General features: G+C 41.7%; 1 protein-coding gene across 2 annotated transcripts in view; it reads right to left on the minus strand.

Annotated features, from left to right (window-relative positions):
- Nucleotides 1-24240, minus strand: part of stxbp6 (syntaxin binding protein 6 (amisyn)) — a 354356-nt gene that overhangs the window by 24535 nt on the left and 305581 nt on the right. For both annotated transcript variants that reach the window (XM_038786189.1, XM_038786182.1), the window contains exon 5: nucleotides 1230-1387. In XM_038786189.1, the coding sequence (XP_038642117.1) occupies nucleotides 1230-1387 (158 nt within the window). The remainder of the gene's footprint in view (nucleotides 1-1229; nucleotides 1388-24240) is intronic.

A 24240-nucleotide genomic window follows, 5' to 3' on the forward strand; every position in this document is an offset into this window, starting at 1 on the left:
GCCAGACCAAGCAGGTGTACTGTTGTTCTTTCTGCCATCAAAATACTATCTCTTGATCATTTGGTAAATTCAGAATTATAAATGTTATCAGTAGTGACTTTAACCTGATGTGCTTCTGATAAAGGTTTTGTTTTTAAGTCGTATGTATGTTAAAAAGGAAAGTTTAAAGGTTGACTTAGTGTTGTAGTCTTTGGGGGTTGTATTTGAATTAATGGTTGCTAATATCTAATAAAAGTTGTGGGTCAGGTAAACTCCATGATACACTTTGGGGTTCTCTAAACCCTGGCCCATAACAATGCCAAAATATACTATTTCTACATCAGAATTCTCACACACACCAATGCTCAAACTTATGTCAATGGTAACATGAAAAGCCTGACATAGGTGATAGGACTGATATTTGATAGGGATATGAAGGGCTTAAGCAGTGTCAAGCTAGAACAGAATGGGATTAGGGTTCATTTTTAAATGAAAGGTTTAACAGTGCTCATATATTCAATTCATTCTAAGGAATGATGCAAGTGTTAATGAACTTCCCACCAATGCAAAAGTGATCTTTGGTGTCGTCATTCAGTGATGTCAGACAACTAAAGGAAAAGTGTAAGATCACACAGTGGACACAAAAGGTCCCACTTTGGGAATTCTAATGAAGCAAAAGATGATCACAAAACTGGAAGGCTGAGCTGAAACAGTTGTAAAAAGTTGAGTTATACAATCTTAATATTGTGTAAATATGTTTTGCCGTCCATGGCAAATTAAGCACACAGCCAACAATATGGAAAGATCAGTACTACTCAAAGAAGCTATTTTTGTCCTTTGTATTTGCTGGTGGCCCAAGATATTTAAAATTCACATAAATGCAGGACAGAGCAGAACTCTCCATTGCTGATCAGTCTCCTAATCCCTGACTTCCCAATAACCCGTTCCCCTAACTATATCAGATTGACACCTGGTCAAGTCAGAGAGCCGTTTCTCATCAGCATTAAATTATTTTTTTAAAGTAACAAAAGATCAATCACTACAATCCGAGACTTTGCATTAGTGAATCAAAACAATGAGTATTACTTACTTCAATGAAAAAACACACAAAAAGCGACAGAGGGGAAATGGCACAGTGGTAGCCAAGAAAATAACTGAACAACTAACAAAATCAAAACTAGTCAATTCATGCTTCTCAATCAGGAAGATTCAAGCCTGGGTCTTGAAAGGATGATTTTAAGGTTGCTCACCTTATGTGCAGTTTCTGCAAATTGCTGGGAGCTGTTCATCATCTCTGCAGTTTGTTTCTCGGCTCGGCCTAACCTTTCACCACGTTCGTTCAGGGCTTGGCTGGCTTTCTGGACTGCGCTAGTAACACTGTCTGCAGCTGAATGTAAGATACTATTTCCTGAGAGAGAAGACATTTTAAAAAATAAATCAGCTTTACTTTTGTTAAACAATAAGTTACTGTGTCTATGAAAGTCTTTAATTCATTATTTACTTTAGCAAAGCTTAGATGGAACTTAGAGAACATAAACATATAACAAATACAACTTCTTCTGACAGTACGGGAATCCTAACTGTTGAGCAACTAAGTAAAATTAGGCCAAGTGAATTTGTTCAACTTACTGCTTCAGCTTCAAAACAGGTCATGAAAGCAAAGAATGGATAGCAGATCTGTTATATTACGGTTACCTGCTACATATAGCTAAGTGGAGCAAATACAACAGATTGTACTTCTAAGATAAAAGGTGCCATAAATGTCTCATTGCATTTATTTCTATATTTGATATAGAAACAAATAGATGTTTAGCTAAGAATAAGTAACATTCATTTCACAGTGCCAGGCAGTGACCATCTCCAACAAGAGACAATCTAACCATCGCCCTTTATATTCAGTGCATTACCATAGCTAAATTCTCCACCATCAATACCCTGGGGGTTACCGTTGAGGAGAAACTGAACTGGACTAACATATAAATACTGTAGCTGAAGAGCAGGTCAGAGGCTAGCAATCCTGTGGTGAGTAACTCACCTCCCGACTCCCCAAAGCCATCTACAAGGCACAGGCTAGGAGTGTAATAGAATACTCACTACTTAACTGAATAAATGTGGGTCCAACAACACTCAAGAAGTTCAACAACATTCAGGAAAAAGGAGCCTGCTTAATTGCTACCCCATCCACAAACATTCACTCCCTACATCACTGACGTACAGTGGCAGCAGTGTGTGCCGTCTACGAGGTGTACCACAAGAACTGGCCAAGACTCCTCAGATAGCTCCTTCCAAACCCACAACCACTATCATGGAGAATCAGGACAAGGGCAGAGGTCACATGGGAATACCATCACCTGCAAAGATCCCCTCCAAATCACCCACCATCCTAACTTGAAAATATAATGTTGTTACTGCACTGTCACGAGGTCAAAATCCTGGCATTTGCTCCCTAACAGCACTATGGGTGTGCCATATGGACTGCAGCAGTTTAAGAGCAGCTCATCATACCTTCTCAGGGGCAATTAGGGATGGGAAATAAATGTTGGCCTAGCCAGCGATGCCCACATCCCATGAATGAACTTTACAAAATGAACAGCGCCAAAACAGAAGTCACAATTTTTATAATTTTAATGTTAAATGTTGTGTTTTACTCTGAACTAGACTCTTTGCACTAACTATTGTGGAATATTGTCTGGTATTGATCCTGACTATTTACTTTTTGATCTCCCCTCTCCACAGACTTGGCTGAGATCATCCATGATTGGCAGTTTAGCTGATAAATACAATTTATGTGCCAATTGGTTAGTGAACGGGAATGAACACACCCACCTTTGCCTCCTCATTGCGACGTGGCAACCTTGTTGGAACGTGCAATTGTGTGAATGATGAGCAAAAAATGGATTTGCTTCAGCTGCTGTCTGCCCTGCTCTCTTCTGACTCTGTAGCCTACTGTCTCTGAACAGGAAGAACAACCACTTAAGTGCAGTATGAAAGCAGTGCTGATGCCCATGAAAGCACACTGCAGTGAAGGGTGGTGTCTTTGGGAGACAAGAGAAGAAAAAGGATCTTCTGATACCCTACTTACATTTCTTGGTGATGTTGAGAATTTGTTACGAAAACGCTAAAGGAATACGTAGTAGTCCAACCTCATAATGGACAACATCTCTGTTTTGGACTTTGATTTACATTTTCTTGTGCTGGCTGAAGGATAACTTAAGGAAGCAATATTGTGCTTGGTTTACAACCAATGGTATTTATTCCATCTCCATGGGTGACTGACTTTGGAAAGGGATTTGTCAACATTAGTATAGTTTTAAGTTGCAGCATTATGGAAAGAAAGTGCACCATCTCTACACATTTACATTTAAGTAGAGGCAGCAGTTGATATTTATGAGCTCCCACTAGAAATCAGTAACCGTTGCAACTATCCCTAAACTGAAGAACCGACAGCATTCCATGAAATGGTAAATGTACATCACATAAAGAATTGAATATAACATAAAATCAAAGCCCACTTTATGCACTCTGGCATCAAATCAACAAACACAAAATACTGTGGTTGCTAGAGACCTGATTTAAAAGCAGAAAATGCTAGAAACACAGCAGGCTGCTGGACATGTTGAATGTTTCCAACATTTTCTGTTTTACTTGGCATCAGTGACTTTCTCTCAAGGTGAGAATACATTCTCTTTTCTCCGCAACTGTGTAGATGAAATAATTCAAATATAACGCGGAGGAAAAAAGACCGAATCAGCCATTCCAGTTGTTTGAACAAATTCAGGACCTAGGGAATTTCCCTTTGCCTCGGGCAGAAAACCCAAGTTTCTACAGCCTCATGGCATCGCAAATGTGCTTTTTGAAAGACTAAATTGTGTCCACACTAGGTGGCAGGCTATTCCATAAATTTAGTTGTTCCCATGCTTAAGAAATTATTCCTGGAGTTACACTCCAAAAGTGACTTGAATATTTTGCATTTGCTATCAAATTAAAGATCAGGCTAATCCTGATACATCTGAAAATTCTATCATAGTTTTCAAATTCAGGGATGGAAATGGCTGTTCACACATGAAAGAAACGGTTGCTAATCTCACTTTAATTTCAGTACATGCATTGTTGAAACACTTCACAAAAACTGGAACCTCATTATAGCTGCTTCTCTCCCTCTTAGACAGAGGGGAGTGAACATTTCTGAAAAGAATATTTCACAAGAGCACTTTAGGCTTTGTAAGGCTGTTAGTTCCACTGGCATTTCTTTCCTCCCAGTCTCCAACGGACAAGGAACAATTCTGCAGTATGATTCCACAGGTACCGTCAACCTTCCCGTATTTTCCACAAGCAACAACCCTTCCACGGGTGAAGGACAACAGTCATGGATAGGCTGGTTGGTCAATCACATCCTTGCCCATCATCAAAAGGGCAATTAAACTGGAATGGAAAAGGGTAGTGTGGTCAAGGGGCTGGAAAGGAAACTTTCCTGCTTCTAACTATTCATCAATGTTGGCAAATGGTGTCATGGAACCTTTTGTGTAACATTAATATAAGGTTCAGTACCTACCAAAATCTAAGCCCCAGGCAGCAATTTATGATCTAAGATGAGGATTATCAAAAACTGGACAGAGCATGGTTGCCGAAGTGACTTCTATACATCATTTCAGCAGGTGTTTTCCAACTAGCAATCTGCAGCAGGTCTTCAAGGTGCTGTGTCCATCTTCATTTCGAAATACAGACATGGAAAATACTGATTGGTTCTGACTATTTTCCCCATTTTATGGCGAGACTATTGTACATTGGAGTACTCACCTCTTTTCAGAGCTCTTGCTTTTAGGTGGAGGTGCTTTAGTGTAGTTAAAGATAGGTTTAATGCAGTGTGTTTGCTGAACAGTTGAAAGTTGGAATAGACAAACATATTTAGCACTGGACAGTAAATCGTAAATCAGATTAGAGTCTTTTCCAAACTTCAGTATTTCCTATTTATTTCCTAATTGTCAGCAGTGGCTCAACTAGTAAAACTCTTGCCCGAGTCTCACAGCTGTGGATTCAGATTTGATGGCAAATATCAAAGCTGACACTCCATCCACCACAGTACAGAGAGAATGCTGCAGTCGGAGGTGCTATCTTTTGGATGAGATATTAAAACGAGGCCCAGCTTGCCCCCCCGCAGATAGCTGTAAAACATGGTATTGTTTCAAAGAAGAACAGGGGAGTTAAGAATAATAGTGTCCTGAAAATATTTGTCTCTCAATGTCATAAAAGCAGATGTTAATTATCCCACAATTGTTTGCGAAAGCTTGTTGTGCATAAAATGGTTGCTTGATTTCCTACAGTACAGCAGTGACAACTGTTAGGATAACAAAATGTAGTTTTATATTTGCATTAGTAAACATTAAATTAAATACACTTAAAACCATACCTTATTTCTGTTTCTGTGCCTGGAAGGGTAAACCTATAGTTAGATCCATGCTGAACAAAGGTGTTTGCATGTGGAGGGGTTGGTTAAGTTCCAACTGTGTTTCCATTGGCTTAGACAGGGCTACGGCATGAAGAATAAATAAAGCAGCAGCGGTTGCTTAGCAACTGGGGCCTTGCAAGTTACAGAAGCTTTTAAGTTGTAGTTTAGCTAACTAGATTGCAGTAGGTAGTCAAAGAGGAGGCAGCTCTCAGTTCTGCTAGAAGAAAAACAATACCATGAGTAATGGTTAAGAAAACAGATGCCAGAAATCTAAAGATCAGCTAGTTAAGGAAACTAGAAAAGAGTAATGTCCATGGGTCTGGATTTAAGTGAACAGATACCAAGGTATTGAAGGACCGAATGGCCTCCTCCTGCTCTTATTCTGTATGTTTCTGTGTTCAGAAGAATTCCAAGGAAGAGTAAACAAAGTGTTCTGAGTTAAAAAGACAAGTGAAGCAACCAGATTTAAAGTGGGACAGCAGCCTTCAAAGGTGAATCAAACGTCTGACGCCAGTTTAACACAGTCTGAAAATTGGACGTTAAAGCAATTGAGAGCAGTTTTCACAGCAATCATGACAAGGAAATCGTAATGGGGTTTGTGCAAAATTATGGACTAGATTTGCTGTTCGTAGTGGAGTGGAAGCTTTGTTTAAAAGTGTAATTTGGAACATCTGGTCTGATTTCGGAATGTAAACCGCTAAGGGACAGCATACATATGAGAGATGTGTTTTTGGGAGTGGCGTTCAAAAACTCTCACATGAGAATCACCTGGGAGATTCTAAGAAGAAATCCACAGACACTAACTTGGGTTCAGAGCGGAGTGCGTGTATTTGACCAGTCATTGTGTGTGCTTAAAAGGGACTTTGTATGTTAATGAGATCATTGTAGGTTAAAATGAACTTTGTAATCAATGTTAATCCTAAAACCTGTGTGTAATTGTTAAGATAAGGGAGAGTGGGCAGCACAGTGGTTAGCACTGCTGCCTCACAGTACCAAGGACACAGGTTCAATTCCAACCTCAGTTGACTGTCTGTGTGGAGTTTGCACATTCTCCCTATCTGTGTGGGTTGCCTCCAGGTGCTCTAGTTTCTGCCCACAGTCCAAAGATGTGCAGGTTAGGTGAATTGGCCATGATAAATTGCCTCCAAGTGTCCAATGGTTAGGTAGGGTTACGAGGATAGGGCAGGGTGTTGAGCCTTGGCAGGGAGCTCTTTTGAAATGTCCTTGCAGGCTCAATGCGCCAGTTGGCCTCCTTCTGCACTGTAGGAATTCTATGAATAAAGGAGTATTGTTTAATAACCCAACTTCTCATGTTTAATAAATATTTTTTCTTGTTGGTAAAATTAATTAGCCGTCCTGTGACTCTCTTCCTCCACATTTTATTAAAGGAAAGTAAAGTTACTATCTTTTGAGCCAGGGTTATACTCTGGAATCTTCATGTCCAGTTAAAACATCAACTGAGATTGTAACAGGACATGTCAAATGTACTTTACTGGTTGCAAACTGCTCTGATGTGTCCCGAGGCTGTGAAAGGCATTATATAAATTCAAATTAAATTTTGTTTTACAATGCATCAAAGTTCTACAGTCCCTTTTACAGAAGTTTTCTATTGGATTTCTGAAGTGAGGGGCGAGACATGGAAAATATTGAGGGTTTAGAATGTATGGACCTAATAGAGACATCACTTTCATAACATGCAAGTGTGGAGGAGTCTTTTGGTTTACCTTTCACTGCAAGTTTAATTTCTTCAATATTTAATTCAATTTAATGACTTGACTTGGTATAAAAAACTGTAACAACAACGACATGTCTACACAGTTGGACAAACAGCCATTCCTAAATGTCAGCTTAGCAACGTGAAGCAATGCTGCATGATGGTTATCTGCACTGCAGGCAAAATCACCATGAATGACACATCTGCTGCGTGTAAGTTGAACTATGCTTTATTGTAATGCTATCAATGCTACAAATAGAACTTGATCATTCCTTTGTCAGAGTACCTTAGCATCCAAGGATGATAGCGGTCATCAAATATTTGACTTTAAATTGGCATAAATACGAGTGCAAAATTACATTAATTTCTTGAAGAGATTCTGTAATTCTTTGCAAAGTAATGCAATTAATATCAATTTTATGCCAAGCTAAAATTAAGTTGCATCATAAAAAGCAAAGTTTGTTGTGGATTTGAGCTTAACTGTTTGCATAAACAGTGGAAAATGTCCCTCATGTAATAAAGGACCCAGATCAACGGATTGGAAAGACAGTCTCTTCCTCAATACATTGGGGTACAGCTGATTGAAACGGTTTGTCTCTCTTTGCTCAGAAGCAGCAATTCCCTGGTAACATATATGCTGACAATGCCAACATAGGCTGGGAGAAGTTAACTGAATATCAATACACACTGCTGCAGGCTGTAGTGCATCATCTCTGAGGCACAAGGTTTTAAAAGCACCAGCTCGATAAACAGATTCCTGGTCTGATTACGATCCTTGAAAGTACCTTGGGACGTTTTCCTATATTTATACAGCGCCTTTAAATGTAAGTTGTCTTTTTCTGCAGTTATAGCTTGATCACAAATACAGAGGTTCTAAAAAGGCCATAGCCATTTTCACCTCTGCTCACCTCCCCTCCACCCCCCCCCCCCTCCCCCCGCCCATCCCATCCCTTTGATAAATATCACATTCGTTGTGAACGTACCAACTTACAGCATGGGAGGAGGAAATTTCGCCATCCACAAACCTGGATTTCAAAGTAAAGTTCCATTAAAAAAAATCTTTCCTTGAATGTTTTCCTCCATTTCTCCTGAACTGTTGCTGCCTTCTTGCAATTTGAGCACCAGGCTTCAGATATTTTCCCTGCACATCACCCGGGCTTTTCTCATTCATTGCGTGGTGACAGCTGTTTTACAGGGGAGGAAGTTTGGCTGAGCAAGATGCAGAACACATCCATGCAATCCAAGGGAGGGGCTGCTGGAGATCAAATAGGACAAGGAACCAGGATATTTTCCTCTCCTTACCATGGGACACAAACTAATTCCAGCACCGTTCCACCATTTTGGATGATATCAGCTCATAGCCAATCCAACGATTTTACGATGAACATTCTTAATTTATTCAGAAATTTTAAAGAAAAATCAGCATATAGCCAATCCCTGCAGTATCCAACATCACACTTACTGTAACGGCTGTGAGACTGAATTCCAATTATACGAGCTAGGAAAAACAATTTGAATCTAAACCTATTCTATTCTAAGTAAATGGGACTGATTTAGATACAAAAATCTCCTGCTGGCCTAAACCTCTGACAGATAGTACAATATTGGGAGAGAAATAATTTTGAGGCCTCATTCCTATCACATTAGTGAGGTTAGATCAGGTTATTCAAACCAAATTGACCACAGAAAAAATAAGAGCCTTTACTGAGCATTGAGATTAACTGGTTAGTTTCTCTGCATGTCCAACAATAATCATGCTATTTAATGCTATTTAGATATTAAATACCATGAACTACTGGAGCAATTATAATGATTATTTACTCAAACAAAATAGTTGATTGATTGTTCGGGGGCTATACATATATATATATCAATTTTGTTCCAAGATGTCTCTCAAAGTACCAGATCCAACCTCTATAACGCATTTTCTATCCCAATATATCCCAAACCTCAATAGGATACTGAAGTAAGAAACGAAGATGTTGGCCGTGTGGCGGGAGTTCCTGGGTTTGAGTTGCGACTCAGAGATTTGAGCGCATTGTTTGGGTTGACACTCCAGTACAATACAAAGTACTGCCCTGTCAGAATTGCTGTTGTTTGGATGAGACGTTGAACTGAGGGCCTGTCTTCTTTCTGAGGCAGACGTTAAAGATCCCGTGGCATTATTTCGAAGAGGAGTCCAAGGTTCTCTCCAGTGTCCTAGCCAACAATTATTCAGCAATTGCAAATTATAAATAAATTATTTAGGCATTATTCAATTGCTGTTTGTGGGAACTTGCTGTGCATAAATTGGCTTCAGCTTTTCTTACAAGAGTGACTGCACTTCCAAAGTACTTAGTTGGTTGTAAAGAGCTTTGGGTTGTTCTGGAAGTACTTATGCAATAACTTTGAGTCCAAAAATGGTGGAATTTTCTTTGACCTTTTAATGAATTCCTTTTATATTCCACTGACATGTGGATCCAAGGTGGTTGCTGGACTATCAGTTCCCCAGAGAGCTTCTCATTGTGTACCTCTACCCTTAACCATCTGCTGCTCTTCTTTGCCCTTTCTCCCCCAATTTCATCTCACTGTAATTGTCCTTGGCTCTAATAGTGGTGCATTTTAGTCCTAAGTTAATTGCTGGTATAAATTGTCACTGCCTATTGACCATCATGCCTGCATTCTATTTTTGCCTCAGTGAGTTCTCGATCTTTACTCAAATTTTACTTTCAAATTCCAGGACTTCTCTCCACTCCCCTTCCCACAGCTACTGTTTGCTGCTGAGTCTGTGACTGGCTAACTGGTTACTAACTTCCCAGTTTCAGCTTGGTTGCTGGCTGAGTTTCACACTCCTGGGTTGAAGCACATTTCCGCACAATGGTGTACTTTTACAACTGCTGTACTTTTCTACTGAACAGTTTCTGCATACCTCCTAGATCTTCATTCAAATCGGAATATGGTACAGTGATTCAAAACCGGCAACCTTGGCCCTGAAGCCATGCTGGATTTCAGATTTTGCCAGATTTGGGTTTGACAGTTCAGGTCAAGAGGTGTTAGCTAGGGCCAAGGGCCACTTGGAGCTTGGGAATAGACAGGTGCACAAAGTGGTCTACAACTAGTTTGGCACTGCATCTAGCTAAATTATCCAAGTGAGTTATTTCATTTTAATTTTACTCAATTGAAATTGATGTATTGGAGCTTCGATAAATATTCAATTTTCAGACAACTCCAGTTTATGGGCAATTGTATTTAAGATGCTGTACTTTCATCAATGGGCTCTCCAATACTCTATCCTTCAAACAGATCTCACTTCACTTGACCGTCTCACCTACCTCTGAATTTGGATAGCAGTTCTTCAATGCTGACACTCAACTACCTACATCAATCCCATGACTGTACATCCTCATCTTTATTGCCCATTTACTTCAAATACACCTTTCCTGATAACTACCACATAACCAGGCTTTTGGAACTTGCTTCCCTCTGCCCATTTGCATCAATATTTTGGTTCTCACTGTAGACCTGAGCCAATCACTTCCATTTCCGCTTTTTTCTAACCATTTTTTACTTTTCTTTTTACCTTTTAGACCCCTTTCTCCTATCTTGATGCCTCTGTTCTCAGATACTCTGCCCTCCTAAGTTGCTTCCCTTTTAAACCTTCAGCACTCCTCAACCTTGCTACTCTCCTGCTACCATCCCTGACTTGACCCCACTTAGATAAACCTCTAACTTCCCTGTATGCCTCTCCTGTAATTCTCTGAAGGATTGATCAAAATACTTATCACTGCCTCCTTGTGAGCAGTAACCCCATCCTACTCTCTTTCTAATCTGTCCACCCAGCATGCCTGCTGGACGCTGAACGTGCCAATTTCCTCCCTGTACAATTTACCCCTCCCATTGCTGACTCTGTGGACTCTGCCAGTAATCTAGCTCTCACCACCCCCAAGACATCTCTTTCCAAAACCAGGCCATTGCCATCTAGGAGCTTAGTGTGGATGGTTGTGTTGACATTACAGCCTTGTCAGAAACCTGGCTGAGGGGAACTTTCTCTTAACTGAAGTCTCCCCTCATGGCTATACCTGCCACCACTTGTCTTGTACATAAACTCACTGACCTATATTCACGTCCTTGCCATCACACAAGGCCTCATTACTCCCATTATGGCAATCACAGATAAGGCCATCTCTGATCATTTCCTTGTAACAGTCTCCACCCACATTCCCCTCCCAACCCTCCTTTTTACTGTGTCCACCTCTGGGAAAAAAAAACTCCCAATTCACTTACAACGGCACTTTCAAAATCCCAACTCTGCAGCCTTCGGTCCTTTCACCACAATTCTGCCAGGAACGATTTGTTCGACCACATCTTACTTCACCCTTTATGCCTGAGTCCCCATGAAAACCATTTACACACTCTTGATCTCCCTGACTGTTCCTTCGACATGGCCTTCATCCCTACTTAAGTCCAAAGGATTTAGAATTGAGTGGATGACAACAATTGGTTTCGCTGTTCACCACCAGATCTATTTGGACCACAGAGTGTACCACATGGTCCTGCTCTTGTCTGTCAAAACTGCTAAGAATTCCAGAATCATCTTGGAATGCAAAGGTAATCTCTAGCTTATTTTCTATATTGGAAACAGCCTTCTTAAATCCCGCTCCCCTTTCTCCTCCGTCCTCACCTCCAACAAGTGCGAGGGACTCTTGGGCTTCTTTGTCACCAAGATCGAGACCAAAGTGGCCTTTGCCACTTTTCTCCCTTCTTAGTAACAATGGAAAGCTCTCCATTCTTGCACTTCTGAACTAACTTCCAGCCTTTGACACTGTTGACCACACCATCCTCGGCAGCATCACCTGCAAACACAGAATCAGCTTTCACTTGTGCACTGACAACTCCAAACACTACATCACCACTTTCCTGACCCCTCCATTGTCTCTAAACTGCTTGTCTGTGTCCTGCTATTGGATGAGCAAAAATTTTCTCTGAAGACCAAAGTCATTGTCCCTTACTGCAAATTTCCCTCTCTCCAATGCAAGTTTGAGACAGAACCAGACTGTTCACAACCTTGGTGTCATATTTGATCTCAAAATAAGCTTCCCTCCACATTGGGGCCTCACGGTAGCATGGTGGTTAGCATCAATGCTTCACAGCTCCAGGGTCCCAGGTTCGATTCCCGGCTGGGTCACTGTCTGTGTGGAGTCTGCACGTCCTCCCCGTGTGTGCGTGGGTTTCCTCCGGGTGCTCCGGTTTCCTCCCACAGTCCAAAGATGTGCAGGTTAGGTGGATTGGCCATGCTAAATTGCCCGTAGTGTAAGGTTAATGGGGGGATTGTTGGGATACGGGTTACGTGGGTTTAGGTAGGGTGATCATTGCTCGGCACAACATCGAGGGCTGAAGGGCCTGTTCTGTGCTGTACTGTTCTATGTTCTATGTTCTATGTCTGCTCCATCACTAACATTGCTTATTTCCACCTCCCTATCGTCAGATTTGATGATTTCAATGAATTTCCTCTCAGCCTCCCACCTTTTACTGTATCGAAACTGGAGGTGATCCGAATCTGCTGCTGGTTTCCTAACTCATACCAAATCCTGTTCAGCCATAACCCCAAGGAGTAGACCAAATAAGTACATGCTAGTCAGTCTGAGCTTCGTAGTGGGAAAACTATTAGAATCAATTCTGAGACACAGGATAAACTGTCAATTAGAAAGGCATGAAGTAATCATGGACATTCGGCATGGATTTGTAAAGGGAAGATAGTATCCAACTAATTTGACTGAATATTTTGATGAGTTAACAAGGAGAACTGATGAAGGTAGTGCAGTTGATGCAGACTACATAGATTTCAGCAAGGCTTTTTGATAAGTCCCCATAGAGTAGACTGGTTAAAAAATAAAAGTCCATGGGATCAAGTGAATACGGCAAGCTGGATACAAAATAGCCTCAGTGGCAGGAAACAAAGGGTAAACGTTGAGGGATGTTTTTGGGACTGAAAGTCTGTTTCCCGTGGGGTTCAGCAGAGTTCAGAACTATGTCCCATGCTTTTTGTGGTATATATTAATAACTTGGACTTAAATGTAGGTCAAGAGGTTTGCGGACAAAACAAAAATTTGCTATGTGGTTGATTGCGAGGAGGATAGTTGTAGTCTGAGGTATGCAGAAAGTGGCAAATAGATTTCAGTTGGAAAAGTGTGAAGTGATGCATTTGGGGAGGCAAAGGAATACACTAAATAGGAGTATAGAGGAAGTGAGTGTTTGTGGAGTACATGTCCTCAGATCCCTGAAGATAGTCGGACAGGTTGATAAGATGTTTAAGAGGCGTATGGAATACTATATTTTATTAGCTGAAGCATGGAATATAAGAGCAGGGAGGTTATGCGGAGCTATATTAAACTCTAGACAGGGCACAACTTGAGTACTGTATGCAGTTATGGTCACCTCATTACAGAAAGGATGTATTCGTATTAGACAGGGTACAGAAGAGATTTTCACGGATGCTACCAGGGGTGGAAAATTGCATCTATGAGGAAAGATTGAATAGGCCAGGGTTGTTTTACTTGGAACAGAAGAGGGTGAGGGGAGCTTTGGTTGAGTTGTAGAAGGTTGTGAACAGCCTGGATTGAGTAGATGTGAAGAGCCTTATTTCCCCTAGAATAAAGTCAGTGACGAGGGTGCATATATTTAAAGTGATTGGTAGAAGAAGGATTAGAGCAGAGAAGGAAAACTTTCTTCAGCCAGATGGTGGTAGGCGTCTGAAACTCTCTGCCTCTTAAAAAAAAAAGATACTGGAGGCTGAAACCCTCAACTCATTTCAAGGTGTCTGGACATGCAGCTAAAATCCTGTAATCTCCTGGGCTATGCACCAAGTGCTAGAAAGTGGGATTGAGCTGAATGCTGTGTTTTTCAGTCAGCATGTATACAATAGACGAGTGGCCACCTTCTGGGCCATAAACTTTTCTACATTTTCATAACTTTCTAAATGTCTGAAAAGGGGGAATGTGCAGGGATTTGGGGAGAAAGCAGGGGAGGGCTGTATGTGAACTGCTCCATAAGACAACCAGCATGCACACAATGGGCCAAATCCATTCTTCTGTGCTGTAATGATTCTATCCCATGTTCAATGATCTTCATTGGCTATCGGTTAAGCAACATCTTAATTAAAATTGATAATCCCTGCTTTTAAATTCCTTCATTGCTTGGTCCCTAACTATCTTGTTACTCTACTCCAGTCTTATGAATCTATACTGTCCAATCCTGACCTCTTGAGCATCCCAAAATTAATCACTCCACCATTGGCAGCTGTGTCTTCAGATACCAAAGACCTCAGCCTCCTCGCCACTTTTTCCCCCTTTAAAGGTGCTCCTTAAAACCTTTCACTTTGGCAAGGTTTTCAGTAATTGTCCCCAATATCTTCTTACGTGACCCCGTGTCAAAGATCCTTTTGGTGGCACTCCTGTCAAGCTCTTTGGAACATTTTATGTTAAAGATGCCTTATGAATACAATAGAGGTTCTTGTTGTCACAATGCCATTTTATCTCTTCGTAAGGAAGATATTGGCAACTATTTCTTGACCTCCGAGTTTTACTCCAATCAAACACTCCGTTTTCAATGAAGAAACCTGTAACTGGACCTTCCATCTTTCTAGCTGAAGCCTCAGGAAAAAAAACCCATAAAACCGCAAAGCCTTTAAGCAGATTAATTAATGCTTAATAATTAGTAATTCTGTGGGCAGCATTGTGGCACAGGGATAAGCACTGCTGCCTCACGCGCCGAGGACCTGGGTTTGCACCCAGCCCCAGGTCACTGTCCGTGTGGAGTTTGCACGTTTTCCCCGTGTCTGTGTGGGTCTCACCCTCACAACCCAAAGATGTGCAGGGTAGGTGGATTGGCCATGCTAAATTGCCCCTTAATTTAAAAAAATACTTTAGAATAATTCGTAATTCTAAGATTTATTTTAAATTCTACATGCATTAGTTGTGTCCAGATTGTTTTTCCTTTCCTGTAAGTTTTATTTATAAAATTAAGTGCCCAAGCATTTCCCAGCCCTTCAAAAAGCTAAATCTGAATGTTAAACTCATGTGGTTTTAATGTCTCTTTTCTTTGGTTAACAGAATCAATAAAGTTCCATAGCAACAGAATTAAGGGCAACAATGATAGATGTTTCAGGTAGTTGGTTCGCTAGTGACGATGAACATGGAAGTGGCAAAATGGCACTGGAATGTAAATCAGCAAACTGAAGTTCATCAGATCTGTGCTACTAGGTAGCGTCGCTATATCAAATCTCATTCAAGACAAACCATTTAGAAAATTGTTGTAAATTCTTTGTTAATAGGTGACAGTTATTAACTTTCGGCTCAGGTTTTCTCTCAAGTCAGTTAATTGCACACCAATTGTTTGTGCGTGATAGATTTGGGGCAGGATTCTCCATTCCAGGACGCCGGAAATGCACTCCCCGATGGGACGGAGAATTGAGTGGTGGGGGAGATCAGGATTGGCACCGGGCTCCGAAATGGGGTTAACTGTGCGCGTCTGGGGTGGGGGGGTATGTAAAAATAAAAAAATGCAAATGGGCCACGTGGGCACGGATCACTGGTGGTCTGTGGACCACTTTTGGACCTCGTGGTTGGCCAAAGGGGGCAACATGAGATCTGCCATGCCAGGGCCATGCTGGTAGAGACCACCTGACGCCATCTGAAGGACCCTCCCAGCAACAATGCACTGCCTACCCATGCCTCCTCTATCAGATCTCCCACACCCCTCTCCAAGGAACCCCCCTTAGAGCATCCCAATCACTCAAGCATCTGATTTCCCTGCACTAACCTTACTTTGATGTGATCAATGTTTACAAACATGGGTTTCACCACTTAGGCCACTGAACCTTGAAAGGAGATGAATGAATTAAAGCTGCAGATGGTTAGAAGATGTCAATCACAGACCACTACTAGAAAGCTATAAGTGGCTTGCAGCTAATGGACCAGAGGCTGGTCACAGCTGTTCTCCTTGGTGGAGTGGGCAGGTGGCGCTTCAAGGTAAGTATTAAAGCAATAATTACTCTCACTGCCCCTGCCTGGACAGCTCTCTAGGTTCTAGGTTCACCCATTTACTAACACCTCATCCATTCACTAACACCTCATCCATTTGCCCATTCACGAACACCTCATCCATTCACCCATTTACTAACACCTCATCCATTCACCCATTTACTAACACCTCATCCATTCACCCATTTACTAACACCTCATCCATTTGCCCATTCATAACACCTCATCCATTTGCCCATTCATAACACCTCATCCATTTGTCCATTCAATAACAGCTCATTCATTTATTATTCACTAATATTCACCACCCCCAAATGGTCCTTGTGGCAGCTAATGCCATAAAAAGAGTTCATGACTTGCCGTCCTCCGTCCCCTCTACATAAATGCTGTGATGAAGCTCCTCATGGGACTGTATGCCACACATTCCTGAAGACGCCAGGCTTGCAAGTTCCAGCCAGAAATGTGGAGCAGAGTTAGGGGCAGAAAAGTACTAGGAGAGTGGCAATCCGACAATGAAGATCTGGTCTCCGTATTTGAATCTCTCCAATCCACCTTATGTTCGTCTCCCATGACCCCGCAAATGCTTCTCCATCTCATTACAATGTTCAGCATGGTTGACCAGTTCTAGGTCCACTAAAATAACTATTTTATTCATTTACAGAATTTACATTAGTTGGGGAGGCAGTGGCATTGAGGTATTGTCACTGGACTAGTAATCCAGAGACCCAGAGTATTACTCTGGGGTCCCAGGTTCAAATCCCACCACAGCAGATGGTGAAATATGAATTCAATAAAAATCTGGAATTAAAAGTCTAGTGATGACCATGAAACTATTGACGATTGTAATAAAAACCCTTCTAAACTTTAAATAAGGAGACCAATACTGTACACAGTACACCAGATGTTGTCTCGCTAGTGCTTTGTATGACTGAAGAATAACCTCCTTACTTTTGTCGTCAGTTCTCCTTGCAATAAACAACAACAACCTTTTAGCATTCCTAATTACTTTCTGTAGCTGCATAACAACCTTTTGCGGTTCATGCACGAGGACACCCAGACACCTCTGCACCTCAGAGCCCCAAAATCTTTCACTATTCAGGGAATATGCTTCTTTTTTATTCTTCCAGACAAAATGAAAAATTTCACATTTGCCCACATTATACTCCACTTACCAGATCTTAGCCCTCTCAACAAACACCAATGGCTAAAAGTAAAACATGACAAATAATCACAACATTAAATGACGTTTAATGTGCATTTATCCAGCCCAAACAAGCATCAGATTCAGTCGTTTACAGGGTATGGGTTGATAGGGTTTGAACAGAAGCAGCAGAGCTTTGGATGACCTCAAGTTTACAGAGGATAAAATGTGGGCGAGTAGCCAGAAGTGCATTGGAATAGTCAAGTCTAGAGGTAATAAATGCATGGATAAGTCCCTAATGCCAAGGCTAGAGGAAGATGATGTAAAAAGGCACTAATAAGCCTTTGGAAAATGCATGGATATTACTCAACATTGATAGCTTTTCATATGATGTCATGATGGATTGCTTTTAGTCCAGTTCTGCAAGTAACCATTTCCATTAAAAAGAGTACTTTTTAGAAAGTGCGTGCTTAGAATGATAATTTAAAAAAAACCTTTTTTGTCAACATCAAACAATGACAGACAAGGTGTACTATTACATTGTTTCTACTCTCATGTCATAGAAACAGAGACAAAGGAGTAGGTAATTCGGCCCTTCAAGCATGTTCTGCCATTCAACATGATCAAGGCTGATCTTCTATCCAATGCCATACTCCCAGCACTCTCCCCATACCCTTTGATGTCTTTAGTGTCTATAAATCTTTCTATGTCCTTCTTAAATATTTTCAGTGACTTGGCCTCCACAGCTTTCTGTGATAGAGAATTCCACAGGTTCACCACCCTCTGAGTGAAGATGTTTCTCCTCATCTCAGTCCTAAATGGCTGACCTCAAATTCTGAGACTGTGATCTTTGTTTTAGACCCCAGCCAGAGGACTAACATCTCTGCATCCAGCCTGTCCAGCCCTGGCAGAATGTTGCACATTTCAATGAGATCTCCTCTCATTCTTCCAAACTCCAGTAAATGCAGGCACAGTTGACGCAATCTCTCCTCAGAACACAAACCTGCAATCCTGGGAATCAATCTGCTGAACCTTTGCTGCATTCCCTCTTTGGCAAGTATATTGCTTCTTAGATAAGGGGGCCAAAACTGCGCACAGTACTCAGGATCAGTCTCACCAAGGCCCTGCACAGCTGCAGTAAGACATCCTTGCCCCTGTACTCAAGTCCTCTTGCAATGAAGGCCAACGCACCATTTGCCTTCCTAACTGCTTGCGGTACCAGTCATAATGGCATCTGGAAGAGTCCCCCAGATCATCGGGGGAGGTCAGCCTCTGGGCACGGTGGTACTCTGGCACTCCCGCTGCCACTAAAGCACCTTATCACTGGCACCTGGGCACCCTGGCAGTGATAGGATGCCAGGCTGCAGTGATAGGATGCCAGGCTGGCAGTGCCAAGGTGCCCGTGCCAGGGACCAGGTCCAGGTGTGCCGTGCTCCCATGAGGTCAGGTCAGGGACCCCCTAACAGGTAAATTGGGGTAATTGGGGTGGGGGGGGGGGGAGGTTCCGGAGGCTGCAGTGGGGAGTCCAAGGGGAGTCGAGAGATTAGGGCAGCATTTAAAAGCGAGTTAAGTGTGGCCTCAGCAGGGTGTTCCTTACCGAGGCAACAAAAAAAGAGCCTTGTTTGATAGCGGGGTCATTGCTGAGAAACACGCCACTAAACTCACCCAAAACGGGACATTTCTCCCCTGTTAAATCTCACCCGTTATTTTGGTTCCCTCATCCAAATCATTGATATGTATTGTGAATAGCTGGGGCACAAGCACTGATCCCTGTGGGACTCCCATTAGTCTCTGCCTACTCCTACTCTGTTCTTTGTGATGCTAATCAATTCTCAGTCATTGTCAATATATCACCCCAATTTCTGTGCTTTAATTATGCACACTAGCCTCTTATGTGGGACTTTTTTCAAAAGCTTCTGAAAACCCATATACACCATTGTTTTTCCATTATTTATTCTGCGAGGTACGTTCTCAAGACACTCCAGTAGGCTTGTCAAATATGATTTCCCTTTCAGAAATTCATGTTGACTTTCACTAATCCCATTGATATTTTCTAAGTGCCCTACTATCACATCCTTTTTGCCACCTCTAGCATTTCCCCGACTAGTAATGTCAGGCTAACTGGCCTCCAATTCCTTGTTTTCTCCCTCCTTTTTTAAAAAAAATAGCTGGGTTACATTTGTCATCTTCAATCTGCTAGGGCTGCTCCAGTACAGAATTTTCAAAGATGACAACCAATGCATCGACTATTACCATGGCCACCGTCTTTAGTACTCTGGGGTTGTAGATGATCAGGCCCTGGTGATTTATCAGTTTTCAGTCCCATTAATTTCTCCAGCACTTTGTTTTAGTAATACTAATTTCATTTGATTCACCCTTGGTTTCTTAGCAAGTCTGCAAAGTTATTTGTGTCTTCCTCCGTGTAGACAGAAATAAAGTAGCTGTTTAATTGCTCTGCCATTTTGAGCTACATTTATCTTAACTAATATGTTTCTTTTTATATACTTATAGAAGCTTCAAACCATCATAGAATTTATAGTGCAGGAGGAGGCCATTCGACCCATCAAGACTGCACTGGCTCTTGGAAAGAGCACCTCACATAAGCCCATACCTCCACCTTATCCCCATAACCTCACCTAACCAAAGGGTAATTTATCATGGCCAATCCACTAACCTGCACATCTTTGGACTGTGGGGGGGAACTGGGGAGCACCCGGAGGAAACCCATGCAGACATGAGGACAAACATGAAGACTCCACTCAGACAGGGACCCAAGCCGCGAATCAAACATGAGACCCTGGAGCTGTGAAGCAACTATGCTAACCACTGTGCTACCACGTTGCCAATAAGCTATTACAGTCTGCTTTTAAGTTACTTGCATGTTTATTCTCATACTCTGTTTTTCCCCTTTTAATCAATTACTTGGTCCTCCTTTACTGAATTCGGAACACTTTCCAATTCTCAGGCTTGCTACCTTTTCTAATAGCTTTATACGACTCTTCCTTGGATCTAATACTAACCTTAATTATCTTGTTAGCCATGGTTGGGCCACTTTTCTTATGTTTTACACTAGAAAGGAATCTATAACTGTTGTTCCTTAAATATTAGCCAATGCAAAGCTACTGCCATGCATTTTAATGAAGTTCCCCAATCTATCTTTGCCAACTCATGCCTCATACATAGAAAAATACATAGAAAATAGAAGAAGGCCATTCGGCCCATCGAGCCTGCTTCACCATTCATTATGATCATGGCTAATCATCAAGTTCAATACCCTCATCCTGCCTTCCCCCCATATCCCTTGATTCCTTTAGCAACAAACGCTATATCTAACGCCTTCTTGAAATTACACAACGTTTTGGCCTCAACTACTTTCTGTGGTAGTGAATTCCACAGGTTCATCACTCTCTGGGTGAAGAAATTTCTCCTCACCTCAGTCCGAAAACTTTTACCCCTTATCCTCAAAATATGACCCCTAGTTCTGGACTCCCCAACCATTGGGGACATTTACCCTGTCTAATCCTGTTAGAATTTTTAAAGTTTCTGTGAGATCCCCTCTCACTCTTCTAAACTCCTATGAATATAATCCTAACCAATTTATTTTCTCCTCATATAACAGTCCTGCCATCCCAGATATCAGCCTCGTAAACCTTTGCTGCACTCCCTCCATACCAAGAACATAATTCCTCAGATAAGGATGCCAAAACTGCGCACAATACTCCAGCTGTAGCCTCACCAATATCCTATATAATGGCAGTAAAACATTCCTATTCCTATACCGAACTCCTCTCGCTATGAAGGCCAACAAACAATTTGCCTTCTTTACTGGCTACTGCACACTTACTTTCTTAGAATCATAGAATAGAATAAAATCCTAGAACGCCTACAGTGCAGAAGAGGGCCATTCGGCCCATCAAGTCTGCACAGACCCTCTGAAAGGCTATCCTACCCAGGCCCACTCCACTGCCTGATCCCCTGCAACTCCGTAACTCCATCCCTGGACTCTTAAGGGCAATTTAGCACGGCCAATTCACCTAATCTGTACATCTTTGGACTGTGGAAGGAAACCAGAGTATCCAGAGGAACCTACGCAGACATGGGGAGAAAGTGCAAACTCCACACAGTCAGTTACCCAAGGCGGAAATTGTACCCGGGGCTCTGGTGCTGTGAGCAACAGTGCTAACCACTGTGCCATCGTGCCACCCTTTCAACGACTGATGCACAAGGACACCAAGGTCTCGGTGAGTATCCACCTCTCTCAAATGACACCCAATGAAATAATGATCTGCCTTCCTATTTTTGCTACCAAAGAGGATAACCTCACATTTATCCACATTATACTGAATCTGCCATACGTATGCCCACTCACTCAGCCTGTACAAATCCCGCTGAAGCATCTCTGCATCCTCCTCACAGCTGACCCTCCAACCCAATTTTGCATTATCTGCAAATTTGGAGATAATACATTAAGTTCCCTCGTCAAAATCATTAATATATATACCCTGCGGTATCCCACTAATCACTGCTAAGTTACGATTTTGTAATATATGTGTTTACTTCTTTGTCTAGCCAAGTTGTTGAAATATAGTCGTCGTCTTCCAGTGATGACAAAATAATTTAATGAGTAACATGAAAAAAAGTGTTCTTTTTACTTCAATTCTAAACTAGTAAACAAACAAACAACTATAGATCAAACGAATAAATAAGATAACGCTGTATACGAAGATCTGTTAACTTCTTCTCTCTAGCTGTTTCCCTTCTGTACTCTCCACACTCCTAACACATTCTCCTCCAGGAAAGAGCGGGAAAACCTTTTTATTGGTCTTGGTAGTATGGCCATCTAGTGATCATTTGCCTGTACTTGCTTAACATTACTTGATCATGTATTACTACATACAGAGATCACTACAGTCACTGCCTACCAATTGAAAAAAGGCCCATTTATTCCAACTTTTTGCTTCCTGTCTGCTAACTAGCTTTCTATCCATCGCATAGACACTATCTACAATCCCATGCACTCTTTACTTTACATAACAATCTGCTATGGGAAACCTTGTCGTAGGTGTACATAATAGGAGGAAACTATAAACATATCATAGGGCGACACAGTGGTTAGCACTTCTACTCACGGCGCCGAGGATCCAGGGTCAATCCCGGCCCCAGGTCACTGTACCGTGTGGAGTTTGCACATTCGCCCTTTGTCTGCATGGGTCTCACCTCCACAACCCAAAGATGTGCAGGGTAGGTAGAATGGTCACGCTAAATTGCCCCGTAATTGGAAAAAATAATTGGGTACTCTAAATTCTTTTAAAAAACCAAACCTATCAGAGAATACATCCTTGCTCGTGAATCATCACAATCAAGCTAAAGTTACAACTTGCTTGCAATGTGTCACCCTATTGATGCAATTGTCTCGCACATAATGCCTTCAGGATAGGAAAGGCCAATAATATTTGCTCCTTACTGCCACTGAAATGAATTACGTTCAGCTAAGCTTCATGCATCATTTTCAGGGTAAGAAGCTCCATCACTACTTTTATGGATGACATTTTAGTTGGTTGATCATCGAACCTTGATGGCAATCTGAGGCTGGATAAAGGTATCCATTCTTTAGCAGCTAGTAGGTTACAAAGATGGTCTTTGATGTTGTCAGCACACAGATAGACATCCAATATAGTCATCCAATACAGTAAGTCAGAGCATCATGCTAAAACTGAAGCTTTGTCAAGGTTACCATGACAAGTTAAACAGGAACTTGAACATTTCATCAACATCTTGTATTTCTCACACATGGAGACTTCATCTTTGACTTCCTCTCAAGTATCTGGATACACAAGAACCGATCCAGTGATGGGGAAGGTGATGGATATGGTTTGAAACTCCCTCAGTCACAAAACCCCAACTTAAGCACTCTCCTGCACTTTCTGGAATTTTATTAATTGAATTTAAATTCCACCAGCTGCTATAGTAGCATTTGATCCCTTGCCCCCAACTCCAAATCTTCTCTGTAGATTGTGAACAATTGTGGGCCCAACACGGATCACTGAGGGACACCACTAGCTACTGATCGCCAACCAGAGAAGCACCCATTAATCCCCACTCTTTGCTTTCTATTAATTAACCAATCCTCTATCCATGCTACTACTTTACCCTTAATGCCATGCATCTTTATCTTACGCAGCAGCCTTTTGTGTGGCACCTTGTCAAAAGCTTTCTGGAAATCCAGATACACCACATCCATTGGCTCCCCGTTATCCACTGCACTGGTAATGTCCTCAAAAAATTCCACTAAATTAATTAGGCACGACCTGCCCTTTATGAACCTATGCTGCGCCTGCCCAATGGGACAATTTCTATCCAGATGCCTCGCTATTTCTTCCTTGATGATAGATTCCAGCATCTGCCCTACTACCGATGTTAAGCTCACTGGCCGATAATTTCCTGCTCTCTGCCTACCTCCTTTTTTAAACAGTGGTGTCACGTTTGCTAATTTCCAATCCACCGGGACCACCCCAGAGTCTAGTGAATTTTGGTAAATCATCACTAGTGCATCTGCAATTTCCCTAGCTATCTGTTTTAGCACTCTGGGATGCATTCCATCAAGGCCAGGAGACTGGTCTACCTTTAGCCATATTAGCTTGCCCATCACTACCTCCTTAGTGATAACAATCCTCTCAAGGTCATCACCTGTCATAACCTAATTTCTATCAGTCACTGGCATGTTATTTGTGTCTTCCACTGTGAAGACCGACCCAAAAAACCTGTTCAGTTCCTCAGCCATTTCCTCATCTCCCATTATTAAAACTCCCTTCTCATCCTCTAAAGGACCAATATTTACCTTAGCCACTCTTTTTTGTTTTATATATTTGTAAAAACTTTTGCTGTCTGTTTTTATATTCTGAGCAAGTTTACTCTCATACTCTATCTTACTCTTCTTTATAGC

The sequence above is a fragment of the Scyliorhinus canicula genome, chromosome 2, assembly GCF_902713615.1.
Source record: "Scyliorhinus canicula chromosome 2, sScyCan1.1, whole genome shotgun sequence".
Lineage (NCBI taxonomy): Eukaryota > Metazoa > Chordata > Chondrichthyes > Carcharhiniformes > Scyliorhinidae > Scyliorhinus > Scyliorhinus canicula.